Source organism: Astyanax mexicanus, chromosome 1, assembly GCF_023375975.1.
Source record: "Astyanax mexicanus isolate ESR-SI-001 chromosome 1, AstMex3_surface, whole genome shotgun sequence".
Lineage (NCBI taxonomy): Eukaryota > Metazoa > Chordata > Actinopteri > Characiformes > Acestrorhamphidae > Astyanax > Astyanax mexicanus.
The window spans coordinates 73,643,807-73,659,454 of record NC_064408.1 but is presented as its reverse complement, the minus strand read 5'-3'; the positions used below and the strand labels follow the sequence as shown (position 1 = coordinate 73,659,454).

At 37.1% G+C, this 15,648-nt stretch overlaps 1 protein-coding gene across 2 annotated transcripts in view; it reads left to right on the top strand.

Annotated features, from left to right (window-relative positions):
* Nucleotides 1-11,277, top strand: part of LOC103022574 (MAM domain-containing glycosylphosphatidylinositol anchor protein 2) — a 273,753-nt gene extending 262,476 nt beyond the window's left edge. For both annotated transcript variants that reach the window (XM_049483026.1, XM_007230730.4), the window contains exons 15-17: nt 1,194-1,327; nt 4,469-4,568; nt 6,517-11,277. In XM_049483026.1, coding sequence (XP_049338983.1) covers nt 1,194-1,327; nt 4,469-4,568; nt 6,517-6,605 — 323 coding nt within the window. In that variant the 3' untranslated portion in view covers nt 6,606-11,277. The remainder of the gene's footprint in view (nt 1-1,193; nt 1,328-4,468; nt 4,569-6,516) is intronic.
* The last annotated feature ends 4,371 nt before the right edge of the window (nt 11,278-15,648 follow it).

Sequence of the window (15,648 nt, the reverse complement as noted above, 5' to 3'; positions counted from 1 at the left end):
ATGCAATGCTTTGCTCAGATTTGGCCAATCCATAGGCCCCAAAACACCGAGGTTTGTAGTTGGAGTTTTCTAAAGCTGTGATGGTATTTGTGGACCGTAAACAGCCTCTACCTAAAGCATTCGGAGACCTTCGGCTGAAACACAAACGCACAGAAGCGTTTTTTGGGTCTTTTGGGTCCCCGGGGTGGTGGGCTTAAAGTCAGCAGAGCAGCAGGCTGCAGCTTTGCGGACGCCCGGATCTTTACCGTGGATTAGCCTGGGGGGACCGACGCAGCCGTACTTTGGTGTGGGCGAAGCGTGGTACCTGAGACGAGGTCAGAGCTAATTAATGAGGCACACTTCAAAGTTTGCCTTTGGAGTTCCCTCACTCTCTCTGTGAGTTTGTTTATGGGATTAAGTCACCCGACTCAAAGCAAACACTCACTTTTGAATGGCTGTCCCTAAGAGGCTAAGGGATCAGAGCTCTTTCATTAGAGGGGAGGCTTAATGCTATTCATCCTCTGGAGCACAGCAATAGCTTCCTCCCCTGCTCACAAAGGGGCGCGTCCAAGTGAGAGCATACCTAAGGCATACTGTATTCATCTGTAAATGGTGTCCTCACACTCGAGTTCCTCCAGCTTCCTCTCTCTCTCTCCGACTCTGAAAATAATAACAATAAAGTCGACTTTGCGCGAGTAAAGAGGATGCTGCTTCAGTGCTAGAAGGGGATGTATAGAACTCTATATAAATATAAATCTCACGCCGGAACGCTTTATCTCTAAGGATTTCCTCACCGCACAAGCAGGGATGCACAGACTGTCTCATATTGTCTTTGTCTGTGCAGAGAAGCTTACAGGGTATCATACACTAAAGTTCAACCAGGCTGCGCTGTACTTTTTAAAAATTCTTTAACAAGTGAATTTTATTGCTACCAGGTGTCATATTAAAATTATAAGACATAGCTTTTGAGGACTATTTTATGAAGTTTAAAAAAAAAAAGAAAAGACAAATTATAAAAATCAATCACATTTATAAGCCACTCTATAAAGTGTTGATTATGGCAATAAAAAAAAACAGTAAATATCCATGTAAATATTTTATGTGGGTCTGTAAAATGTCCAAGTTTTTTAGTAAATCTCACTGTATAGAAGTAGCAGTGTTCTGAGAAAGTGTTCTGAGAAACCAAATGTTTTTTTTTTTTTTTTTTTTTGCAGGTACACTGAATGCATTCATGAAGCAGAAAGGCCAGGCCACTGCAGACGCTGGTCCAGTCTGGTCACTCAGTGGAAACCAGGGCGATCGGTGGAGACAGGCCAAAATCAGCATCCACCCCACTTCCTCCTTCCAGGTGAGCGCACTGGCACATCAGCAGCAGGCTGTGTCATCTGCCTAAAATAACAGCCTTCTCTCTAATCACACTGCCAGCTTCTGGAGAGAGCTAAGGATGTATTGATAGTGTGATCAAAAATGTTATATTAATAGTTCTCCATAAATAATCTACAGATGCTCAAAATAATGAATTAACAAAAGGCCAAAAGTTGATTAACAGGCACAATTAGGTTTAGAGTTTTTAGAGATATTAACAATTATCTTATAGGTCAGTTAGTGTGATTAATATGATTATAAAACATCTACCAGAGTGTCAGTGGACAAAATAAATATTTAATAACTTAATAACTTAACTGAATAATTTAACCTTTTTTAATGGTTTTATACGATGTTGTTAATTTGGCAGCCTAGCCAAGCTTGTTAACCAGCATGATCACATTGAGTGACCAGCATGATCGGGATTACACACTTTAAAATTACATTTACATTTACGGCATTTAGCTGATGCTCTTATCCAGAGCAACTTACAAGGCTATTCCTATTACAGAGTTGGGTAAATGTAGTTTTGAGAGTCTTGCCCAAGGACTCTTATTGGTGTAGCGTAGCATTCGATCACCCAGACCTGGAATTGAACCCCAGTCTCCCACATGGTAGCTCACTGGCAGGCGGTGGTGTTATCCACTGCACCGCACCAACTAACCACACATCCGATTAAACACCAAGCTGATCCACTAGTGTGAACAATCATTGGATTACAGCCAAACCATTGTTATGCTATTTGTGAGGGACTTTTGCTCAGAAAAATGGATAGGGATGGAAACGATGGCTAAAAAGAAGGGGTTAACAGGACTTATACTGCAACACAAGCTTTAAACAAAAACATACTGTAGCTAAGCTATATAGGGTCCTATCAGAGATTGGTTGCTTTGAGAGAAGATAAGAGGACTAAAGACCGGATATTAGACATCACACACTACAGGATAATCATTTATAATTCTGAAATTGGCCACATTTTTATCAATGGCCAGGAAGAACAAATCAGTATAAAATCCAACCATATTATCTTGTAGTGCTAGCCAGGCTTTAACCTGCTGTTTTTGACTGTATTGGTCTCTTTGCCTAAATGACCAGCTTTTCAGACTTCATCAAAGACGACCTGAAACTTTCTACCAGCAAAAACTGGGCTTGAACTGGACTTTTCAGGATGACTATCAGCTCCTGGATACCACAAGTACACAAATTATAATGTACAAAACATGTTTGTTATGGATCTATCACATCTAAACACTGAAACTCCCACAAAAAAAACTGAAAATAATGTTTATTTTATAGGTGTCCAAAGTCCGGACCACAGGCCAAATATTTTCTGGTAGACTTTAGAACCCCTAGTAGACACATACAGTACACCCACCAAGTGAAATGCTTATTTTATTTGAGTTTTAGTACATTGTCAGGGTATCTACAGATCTTTAAAATTTCTTTTAAAAAAAGTAATTCCTTATGTTAAAAAAAAATTGCCTTCATTTGGCTAAAAATGTCTTAAATCCTGCTACCAAACATCTTAAACATGCCACAGAAAGTAAATACAGATTTGGTATTATTTATTTTGCAGGTTAAAAATTTTATATGCAAGTTAGCTTGCTGATTTAACGGCAGACTGAACTAAGTGGAACCAGCGGCATTATTTATGGCTCTGCAGGGCGCTATTTTCAGATACATTTATTACTTGCTTTTAGCTACTAGCACACAGTCTATTCTGTATGTATGGGGGTTAGATAACCCCACTTTTGCACTGGACTTTGTTTCCAGTGTGCAAACATTTCCAGTTTTGTTGTTTGTGCAACATTATTAATTTATGTTTGTTTGAAGAACAGGTTTGCTAGAAAATATAGGACTTCTAATATTACTTTAAAGTTTGTAAACTTAACACTGGTGTTGTGCTAATTAATTAAAACGTAAAAAGTGTTAAATATAATTGTGCAGATCATAATTCTGTGACATCAAGGACATTACATCTGCAGGTGTAAAGCAGTATGACACATATACTACAGTACAGGTCTCAGCACCAGCTCTAAAATTACTTTACATTACATTACTAATAGAAGTTTTTTTAGACAGGGCCTAAAGGAGGCCAAAGGGAAACAGTGGGAAAGGAGGGGAAGGAGTAAATGAGGTTAGTAGTTAGTTTGTTAGGGGTGTTAGGAGAGTAAGTGCTCTTTGATGAACTCTGTCTTCAGGAGTTTATTAAAGATAAAGAGGGACGCTCCTGATCTGAAAAAATATCCAAAAAGTTATCCAAAAGCAGTGTGTAAGACTGGTGTAGGAGAACATACCAAGATGGATGAAAACTGAGATTACAAAATAAGGGTTATTCCAGCAAATATTGATTTCTGAACTCTTAAAACTTTATGAATATGAACTTGGTTTTTTTTTTTTTCGTTATTTGAGGTCTGAAAGCTCTGCATCTTTTTTGTTAATTCAGCCATTTCTCATTTTCTGCAAATAAATGCTCTAAATGACATTGTTTTTGTTTGGAATTTGGGGAAATGTTGTCTGTAGTTTATAGAATAAAACAACAATGTTCATTTTACTTAAACATAAACCTATAAATAGCAAAATCAGAGAAACTTATTTAGGCCACAGCACAAATTAGATTGTAGTAGACAGTTTGCCTTTCTGTTGTTGGAGTTGGAGCTTGTTATGAAGCATGGTAGGGATGTATATTATTTTATTTGGCTGTGTGACTTAAGAATTAAAAAAATAAAGTTGTGCTGTTATTTTAAAGAGGCAAAAGATAAAGGTGCAAAGATGTGCAGATGCCATTTTGTAGTGGTATGTTAACTACAATGGCAAGTAATTTAAATTTCCGCCTGCTTTGTGATTCTGATCAATATTAAATTCTTTTTTTGTAATCTTGTTTATGGCTAAGAGAGAATCTGTCTCTTTGATTGATAATCTTTATTAAAAACAGCAAACAGGTGCATTTTAGCACATTTTATTACATATTTCTGTGAAACGATCATGGCTAGATCAATATCATAAAGCAGACTTGTCATTAAGGACCTCTGATTAACATATAAAGTGTATTTACTAGTCTAGACTTTATATCGTTAGATGCTGCTACACTGCTGTTTGGTCATGCTTTGCTTGTTTTACACAGGTGATTTTTGAAGGCATCCGAGGTCCAGGGATTGAAGGGGACATCGCTATTGATGATGTCACTTTGGAAGAGGGGGAGTGTCCCGACCCACCGTCCAATCGTACGTATTAAACGCGCATCACCATAGTAACTAGCCCATAATGCATGAGTGCTAGCAACCCTAGCTGTGCCCAGTTGAGTTCTGTAATTGTGCTTCAGGACAAACAGTGAGGGCAAATGGAAAGCAGGACAGGTAATGGTCTGGAATTGACTGGGCTATTGACAGGGAAAAAGGATTTTGTTCCTCACAGCTTGATCTTTGATGAAATCCATGGACAAATGGCATGGCTCAATGGGTTAGCTTTGCTTTTCTCAGCAACACCGCATATTTGTTCCTGTATCGGCCGGGGCAGTGCTTCTGTTCTCACTGCAGCTTCCTTTAAAATTCAAGTCATTTGTTCAATGGATTTTGACTTTAAATGTGTTCTCACAAGGTAAAAAAAAATGCAATGATTTCATCATAAAAGTCTTCTCAAATCTTAAGTAGTGGTTTATATGTAAGAGTCTTACACTTCACTGAAATATAAACTTCTGGCTCACTGAAGAAAAAAGAACAAGATGTTCCTGCTTAAAAATAAGTTTTTCTGGTTGCCAGATTTATTGAGATTTAAATAATAAGTTGACAGACCTTAACAGATAAGTTACTCATGTTACTCATGAGACAATCTTGAGGAAATTACATATTAGAAAATCAATTTGTTTGCAAAACACAGGTGCAATTTCAGAGAAAGATGTGGAAGAAACAAGCATTTCCAAAAATCATTTTCCAGTTCAAACACTAACATAAAAATGCAGTGGAAATGGCCAAAAAGCCAAATGGCCAAAATCTTTGTGAAAGAGAAGAGAATCAGTCTCCACTTTCACTTCATCCTGTTTTCACTGACAGAACCTGACTCAACACTGAGAGTCTAAAGGATGAACATCTGATCGAAAAAGCACTTAGTGAGAAAAGAAAACAGTAAAGAAAATAGAATATACTTGCAAATCAATCCACTGAAGGTGCTGGTGTTCTCAGGACACCAATGTCTAGACCTCAACATCACTTTGGCATTACTATTTGGAATTACTTTTTGAGATGAATATGTAGATTTCTGTAGATAGATTTAAAAAACCAAGTCTCCCGAAAAGAAAATCATTTTAGATTCACTAAATATTTAAAATGTGATACATAAGAAATGCCACTATTAATATACAGCTCTGGGAAAAAAATATTTGATTTTACTAAATTAAAAATCAAGAGGAAAATGGATGATCACAAGCCAAAACAAGTTGAACTGCTAGAATTTTTGCACTAGGAGTGGCAAAAAATTATCCAAAAGCAGTGTGTAAGACTGGTGGAGGAGAACATGCCAAGACGCATAAAAACTAGGGTTATTCCACCAAATACTGATTTCTGAACTCTTAAAACTTTATGAATATGAACTTGTTTTCTTTGCATTATTTGAGCTCTGAAAGCTCTGCATATTTTTTGTTGTTTTAGGAATATTTGGAATTTAGGAGAAATGTTGTTAGTAGTTTATAGAATAAAACAACAATGTTCATTTTACTCAAACATAAACCTATAAATAGTAAAATCAGATAAACTGATTCAGAAACTGAAGTGCCCTACATTTTGTCCATTTTTGGTCATTTTATACATTGGCATACACAGATGTATGAGTGTGCAGTTTTTTTTTTTCATGCAGTGGTGCAAATTTGCTGCTCCTTTACATTCACCTTTGTAGCCATGATCCTGAAATATCCCACCTGAATGTTCTTACATCACACCTATGTGGCTTCTAGGCCTGACCACCCAAATGACTCAGGTTACTCCACAGGCTGCTGTGTGTAGGTTTTGTGTAGATTTACACAGCATAGATTTGACACAGAAGCATAAAAGCATATATTGGCCTTAAGTGGAACTTTCATTAAAGGATTTTGCTAGAAATGTGTGTTTGAGTGTCTGTATGTTCTGATTACTAATGTTCTCTCTCTCTCTCTCTCGTTTTTCTGTTTCCTCTCATCTTTAGATATCAGATCGAGGGCTTCATCCAGAGCAACGCATATATGGCCGTTATGCACCGCCCTGGTTCTCACACTGTTTCGAGGTCAGAGGTGACCACCAGGTGTGGTGGAGACTGGTGACAGCGTCCACGTCTGTGTCCCTGTACCCTCAATATATAATCACCAAAGATTCATACATTCAGATTGCTGAGAGGGACGCAGCACTGGCTTCAACGCGGATTAACAGAAACAACAACAAAAAAAAATCAATAAAAAAAGGAAAAAAACCCAACACAAAAAAGTAATAAGGATTCGCAAAAATGTATCTTTTGAAAACAATCTGCAAACTCTGGTTCGGTAAGATGCTCGTGAGGACTGGGACGAGAGCACTTTTCTAACGGAGTAGCTGGTGCAGGAGGCGGGGCTCGTCAGGAAGGGCTTCCATGCAGACCTGAGGACAGTTTGTAAAGCACAAGGACAACTTTTCCAGCTGGCAGTAAAAAAGCTCATTTAAAAAAAAAGTGGGGAAACGAAAGGTGATGGCAGTCTCCCCTCGCTCTTTACTACGAACACTTTTCAGTGTGTCATCCTTTCTGTCCTTCGTCATATACTCTCATCACCACCCTCTCTTCAGTTAACAATGGGATTTGTACCTTCTTTTGGCTTGGTGCTTTAGAAACACAGATAAAATGAACAGTGGAGAAAAAAATATCTGATACCTGCTTTATATCCCTCTACCTGAGTAGCTGCCTATTTTGATTTCACAACACTGTGCTCACACCCCCTAGGGGCAGGCCAGGGGTAGGAGATTGGGTCAGAGGTCACTGGGAGCGAGCAAGCAGTGGTGAAGGAGGAGGGAGAGGAGGTGAGAGGAGGAGAAGGCTGACGTGTGGAGGGCCTGAGGCAGGAGGCCATGGAGTTTGGAGAGAGCTGGAGTAGGTCATGATGATGAGGAAGAAGAAGAAGAAGAAATAGAAGAAGAAGAAACAGCATTTCCTCTCCTCCTTTATTCTCCACTGCCAGAAAAGTGACATAATCAGTGCCACTTTCTGCCATGACATATAAAGTGCCTTCAGATTATTAACAGAATCGTGAGCCTGGCCATTAACACCAATGTCAATGTTTCTAATGTCACCGATGGGCTATTTTATACACGATTATTTTGCTCCTTCAAGTGCTGATTTGAATGGCACGACCATTTGCGTTGGAGATCAGAGAGGACCCCAGACGTCAGCACAACAGCCTGCCAGCGAGCAACTCCCAGCAGCGCAGAGGTGGGTTTAGGGCAGGTCCTTCTTAATGTAGGTAGCCTCGGCCTCTGCGGCTACGGTAAAGACGCTCATTCTCCATGGCTGCCATCACACTGTAACATAGCCGATGTGCTGTACTGGGAACAAAGCAGGCCTCCGGAAGCCTGCCATGACCAATGATTTAGAGATGGAGTCTCCTCAAATGGGCCTTATATGAACGCTATGAGATAAACCCAATAGTACACCACCAAGGAGGTAACCAGCAGGCAGCGAAGCCCACATCACATAGACCGACTGTCCCTACCCATGCCTCTGCCATTTATATAATGAACAATGTACATTCTGAAAGAAAAAGATATTAATAATTATAATAATATTTTATTACTCTAGCGAGAATGTTTCTCTGATTTTACACAAACTGTGAAAAATAAACTGTGGAAAAATCTACCTGAGAGTATCCATAACCAGCTGGTTTTTAAAAACTTATTGTAAAAAAAAAAAACAAAAAAAAAATTCAGAAAGAAAAGCAAATGAACATTTACATATATTGTTGGTTATGAACAAAAAAAAAATGTTTTGAGGAGCTGTGTCTTGTTTCTTATTTTTATGTTCAAACTGTTATGACTTTTAACTTTCTTTAATTCCTCGTCGTCTCCCTTGCATTGCTAAAATATTGAAATGGCCGGAAACATATTGATTAAAGTCAGTTTGGTAAATGTATAACTTGTATATGTAAAGAAAGCTCTGTTAATCAAGGTTTATATGAAATGTTTATGTATGACTTACAGGAAGCACAAGATTTAGGGTTCAACGTTTAAAATGCAGTATAAACTCATATATGTGACTTTCTTATTACAAAGCCAGGCGTAACAAAATTGGAGAGGCATTGAATTGAACTGAAGTGTCTGTAGTGCACACCCATACAGTAGTCACATGTGCACAGTGCTTCTGTTCAAACGCTCTATTGTTTAACCTGAAGAGGCTTTTTTTTGTCTTTTTACTTGACACTCCAGCTGCTTTTGACTTTTGTTTCCATTACAGTTACAGCAACACCCCGCTCTCTTTACTCGTGGCTTTGCTGCTGTGAATCTGTGAAAGCTCTGCTAGTAACAATTATGTCAGTTCCATGTAGAGAGACATCAGTACTGTGATGTGTGTGTGTGTGTGTGTGTGTGTGTGTGTGTACACATGTTCATTTAAAGAGGCACACTCTAAATTCATTATTTCATCTTTATATACCCCGACTGATGAAGAGTTTAAATGGAGATAGAAAGCAATGACAGGGTTTCTTTTATTTTAGAAATGTTTCACAGTCTTGGTTTTGTCAGAGCGAGTCACATATATGTCCTGGTATATGCAGTGTACAATAGGTGTGTTAGGAAACAATACAATACATGTAGAAGATGTGAACAAAGCAGAGCACAATGATCTATAGTCATTACAGGACATGCTAAACCCCTTTCCCTGCTTACGATGGAATCGATCCACAGGACATTCTGGAGATCCTTCCAGTCTGCATCTCACTTCCATGGTTCAAAGCGTTTTGTAAGAATCACACAGGAATTAAACACAGAGGTTGTATGATGTGTGAATTACACTTACACAAATAGACATCAAAGCAGGAAACGTTCACTATAAGGATCTCCTATGTTAATAGTCACCAAAACCTTTTCCTGGAGATCTTTCTTTCTCCAGGTGGGTTTCAGCTCCAACCCAAATCCAGCTCCTCAGTCTCTCAAGTAGTCTGGATTAGGGTTGGAGCACAGAGCAGGTTTTTTTGAGTTAAATGATCTGAATGAAGTGATATTGCCATTTTGCATATGGGTTGCCATATTGGTCACATGTCATAATAGAGGAAAAGCAAGTCACCACAGATGATGGTGTTGCGATTAGGGGAAAGAGAGGCACAAACTAACACAGGAAACTGTAGCATGGATATGTTATGTAGTAAAATAGTGCACATTTAAGTGCAACATGATTTTGCTCTTCTTTTAGGATCCTCATATGTCCATATGTCCATTAAATATGATTGTAATTGGACAGATATTTTGCAAGATTTGCCTCATAATTCACATCTGTATTATTTAGTATTTACTATTTAATATATATATTTTTTTATTGGTGGCTGTAGTAAAGCTGCTTTGAAGCATCTAAATGTAATATGTTAGTACAGACTCCACATACAGTGGGGTTATTTTTAGCTCATTCACTTTTTGGACGTTTTTTTCTGCACAGATTTGTCATAAACACTACTTTTTATTTTTTAATTTGTCAATTCCAGAAACTAAGTTTACATTATAAAATAGTATTTATCTCCATCAAGTAATGTTTAAAAATTGCTAAGCAACAAAACAAAATGTTAATTTGTGACCTGCTCTCCCCAACTGTGCAATTTTGCAAGCAATTTGGCTAATTCAAGTTTTTTTTTTGCTGATTTGCATCCATTAATCCTGCTAATTTTACTCCGTATTTTTTTTTACACAGGATTGAGAGCTTGTCCTTTCACTAAACTCCCCCATCCAAATGATTTAGTTTATTGATGCCTGATAAATATTTGTGTATATTTCTGTAATTTTAGTGTAAAAAATTATGATCTCATGCCATTTAGTGGAAGTGCCCAACTGATTCCCCTACTGTTTCCAGAATTGATGAAGGAAAAAATGCTGGGGACACTTTAATCTCATCAGGTGTTAAAAGCGCAGCATATGGAGGAAAGGTGTGCCAAGATATTTATCAGTTATCCCTCACCGAAATTTAGCTGGAGCTCAGCTCTCGGTTTTAAGCCAAGTCTCTGGTATAAGGCCAAAAACCTGTTACCTCAACGCCACATGCACAAACCCATTAAAAAGACTTTGATGTTTGTTTGCCTACCTTGCAAATGATGTTTATGATTATAGCAACAACATCAGCTATGCGACATCAAAGTTCTCACAAGCCATCTCATTTCAATTTTAAATTCGAGCCATTTAGATACTAAAATATATATATATAAATATACGGTGGCCAAAATCTGTCCGTGTTTTGATGTATAAAGCCCCCATATTCCTCAGAATATGCTACAGAATAATGGAAAACAATAAATAAATAACCTGTTTGGTGCAGAAGTGCTGAGGGAATGATGTGTACGTTGGGAATGCTGTGTTAAAATCATTACTCAAATCTATGGATCACATTCACCATGTGTTTTTCAGTTGCATATAATGTCTGTCACTAAGATAAGGGCTTTTTAACGGCTGTTATTTAAGATCGCTCCTAAGTGATTAAAGCCAACAACAACATTGATAGCGTGACAAGGTCCTCCATTGCCTTCGTGTGCGTGTGTGTGTATACGTTTTGTATCTGACGAAACACACGTTATGAAAAATTCTGGGAAAAAGTGTATTAACTGTGAACTAACATCCTGTATTGACATGCCGTCATTGTACTCTGATTTGTGCTCTGTTTAGGCTTCTTTTCACTGTATTTCTTTGGATTTATCACCAATTTTTGTGCCATCCCTGCAACTAATGATAAAATAATAAAAAAAGGTATTTTACATCAGTGTTTGGCAAGATTTTTTTTATATATGAAGTGTTTCTTCTTGTTCTGATACGATGAATTTAAGTGTGTTAGGTGACGTGTGTCTTCTACCCTTTAAACCACACTTTGCACATAGCAACTTCGACTTTCACATTTGTTTCATTGTATTTATTAAATATTTTGGTACCACCTTATAATAAGACTACCTTTATAAAGGGTTTATAAATGGTTTACAATTAGTTTATTAATGGTTAGTAATTAGGTTGTAAATGCCTTGTATATTATTAATAATCAGTTATAACACATACGTAGAAAGGGCAACAATATGGATGGCTGTGTAATATAGTTCACTTTTTGGCAAACAACAGGTCATTGTTGCCCTTTCTACTGTACGTATGTGTTATAACTGATTATTAATGATTTTTAAGGCATTTACAACCTCATTAGTAACCATTAATAAACTTGTAATTGTAAAGCATTTATAAACGCTTTACAAAGGTAGTCTTATTTTAAAGTGGTACCAATATTTCTCATGGTTACAGAATAATATGTCTTAAGAATAATACATGACTAACAAGTTTAAGAGCTTAAAGTACCTGTGTGCTTGTTGTTTACTTGTACACTATAACACATTCATATATTTAAAAGTGCAGGAATTGGTTCTACATCTAAATTAATTATCATTACGAAAAAGCACACACAATATATATCAGCTATATATCTCTTCCAGTTCCATTCTAATTCTGATCTGACTGTGCATCTCCTTTTTTCAGAAGTGCTTTCCTCTCTTCAGAGACTTCAGTCCTCTTTGTGGTGATGAACTGCAGGTCCCCGTGGCTCACTGGTGTTTGTTCTGTAGCTCCATCTTTTCACAGACGTGCACCGTGTTAGTGGAGGTGAGAAAGTGTCCATATATTGGGTGTTGCTGCTGTTATTTGGACCCAGCCCAGCGAGACGCTGAAGTGCTAATGGTTATGGCAAATATCAAGGCTCATTGGAGAAACACTTAAGCATCCTGGGGTTTCTTCAGGGTGTTCCATTTACTCTTTTATTGTGAAACTATGACATTTTTCACTGGGGTTTATACAGTCCACTGTGGGCAACATCAGAGGGTTTGATTTCGCTAAATCTGGGTCTGTTTCCTGAATTTGCTAAGAACATCTTCAAACAATTTATTCAGATGACTTTATAGGCTCATAGTCACAAATATTACACTTATTATCATCATCAAAAAAGTGTTGCACCAAGAAAAAAGTGTCTGATTGCACTACTGTTCAGAATAAAGATAAAGATTACCAGAAACAATAAATGATAAAACTTCTAGTGAGATATTTATTGAGTTATGCATGCAGAAGTAGTGAGTAATGCATGTGTGACATACAACTCTCAGCATGGAGTTGTAGAGGTTCCTAAGGGTGTCCTATGATAATTCATCCCATGCAGAATAAATATTTGCAAGGTTCTGCGGATTTTGCGGAATTAGTGCAGTGTCAAAAGCATGAACAATAGAATCCCACACAGTTTCAATCAGAGATAGGTCTTGGGATGCGACTGGACATGGCATAATATCATGTCTTCTATAGTTTGGTTTGACCCAGATACTATTCCATGGCCAATCACATCCCCAGACCTATCCCTAATTAAAAATGTGTGGCACACTTTTAGTGCTGCACTCGTACCCCAAAATCTGCAGAAACATGCAAATATAATCATTATGCATAGGAATGATTTACAGGACATCATTAGGAACCTCTACAACTACATGCTGAGATGTTACACATGCTTTTACACACAGCTTCTGCCTGTGTATGAGTTTCCCATATTTATATTATTTTTTCAATCAAGTCAAGTCAAGTAGTTTTATTGTCAATACTGCATATGTACAGCACATACAGAGGATTAAAATGACATTACTCTCCTTCCCAGAAATTACGACAAGTGCAGCAAAATATGATTATAAATATAATAGAATGAGAGACACTAAATGTACAAAACAACAAGGTCACAGATATGGACATACTTGAGGGAAGAGACACAAGACAATAGTGCAATAGTGATAGGTGATAGGGGGATTAAGAGGGAATGACAGTACCATTGTAAACAAGACCTGTATAAACAGTAATACAAATATAGTGGTATAAAAGCTTAAGGCTGGTAAAGTGAACGAGTTCATACAATTTTTAAAAGTTCACAGTTGTAGTGGAATTAAAGTGGGTATAATAGTGTATAAAGTATAAGCAGTAGTGCAGATATAGAGTGTGTGAGTGTTCCAGTACTGTGTAGATTCCAGTACTAAGTTTCAATGTATTGTTTGTGGTAACTATTTTTTCGGAATAGCATTTTAATGTTGAATAAAATACATTATTATTATTATTATTATTATTATGTATTGTGATGACTTAAAAAAATAGTGTTGCTGTAATCATTTTTTAACAGATTATAATTATATAACATTTACACGACACTGCTGCTCTGCTCCAGCAGTCATTAGTGACTCATATCAGAACACCGGCCTACAGACATACAACCTGATGACCTTGATGATAAATTCCCCATTATGGATTATTAAATTATCTTGCATTAAATATCTGTCAGAAAAAAAAAACTGAAGCTACAGCTTGAGAAGCAACAACTTCAGCCAAACATTATGAATATATGTGGATAAATTATGTATACAGATGGAGGAGTTTAGGTCCATAACCCCAATTAAACTGCCTCATCTCAGTAATGTTAGGATTTATTTAAGGATTTGCTCTTTTAAGGTCATTTCTATGAGATTCCAGATATTTAAATTTCTTCTGCATTTGTTTTTATTTGTTAGTACACAGTAAAAACCACAGTGTTAAGATCCGTGTTAACTTTTTTTACTCCCTGGGTCTCATTTAGGTAAGTTAGATTAAATTGTGGATCCAGTGGAGGAGTGTTATTTATCCTCTTTGTGTTGGGTCGCATGTTGAATAACTCCAGTCTACACTGGAGATTTGGTATATAATGGGAGAATCACTGCTTTATTGGCAGTCTTTCTTGTTTTCTCCTGTTATAAATAAAACTTGCACAGGATAAATAGTCATTTATCCAGTATAGTTAATGTTTTATAATCCTATTTAGATTTTTTGGTTTAGATTTTTGGGAAAGTTAACATGAGATTTATGAAGTAATGAACACAAAATACAAAAAAAAAAAAAATAACAGTCTAGAGCAGGGGTTAATTTAGCAGGGGTATTTAATTAGAATTCAGTAGGGTCCAGTTAGAGAACATTTCGCCAGGCCAAGGACCGGACCAAAGCCTTTTTTAACTAAATTCAGTATTATATACTGTATACTGAAGAAGCATATAGCAGTTCTGTCAGTGATTTATGTCATCAACAACTGAAAGACACAACAAATTACACATACTAGTATATTTCAACAATATGTATTGTTTTAAATAGACCTGTCACAATAATTACATTATCAACCTATCATAAAATAAATGGAAACACCCTGAACTTATCGAGTCTATTAATGTGAATCTGTATGTTAACTTTGTTTCAAAATGTTATATTTAATCTATTTAATTTTATTTATATTAGATTTGCCCCTGTCTGTCATGATAATCACATGAATAACAAACCGTACAATATATGGACAAATGTTTGCTAAAAACAGTACTTTTATTTTATTTAATATTATTACTGTATCAGACTTTATTATGTTGTGGTTAAAACGGATGTGGGAAGTTGCCAAGTTCTGATCAGGTGGAGTAAAATGGAATATTTTGGACTCTTGTCTCGGTTGTTTCTCTTTAATTCCTCCAAGTAACACCGCGAGGTTACATTACTGTTAATATGTTTTATAAGTGTAGTATTTTAATTTATTTTTCTGGTGCGCACCATCTTTACTAGGTTTTCTCGCTTTATTCTCCCACTTCTCACTACCTGCTTCGCCTGTGTGGCTCCGCACGCTCGCATCTGCACAGATCTGATTGGCAGAGGAGAGCGTTTGGTGATTTTAAAGCACAGGTGTTTGGTCTGTGAGTTTACTGCGCTGTAAAGCACGTAAACAATAAAGACAATAAACGTTCCGCCGCTTTAAATGAACACGGTCAGAATTAAATCCTTCTCAGTAGTTTATCAGTTTGGGTCTGGATTGGACCTAGAGTTAAAAAATATTAAATGAACATTTGGGGATTGTTTGTGGATTTAAATATCTTATGTGGTAGGCCCCTGGGGTTAGGGGCGTGACCACTGTGACCCGGAAGGAGGAAGCACACAGAGAACACAGACACGGGGAGTAAATGAACTCAAAACGTACCTTTATTCGGCTTGAAATGCCCTCCACCACACCCAAAACAACTTAAAACCTAATACTAGCCCAATGGGGCTCTAGAGTCTGCAGCAATAATGTGAG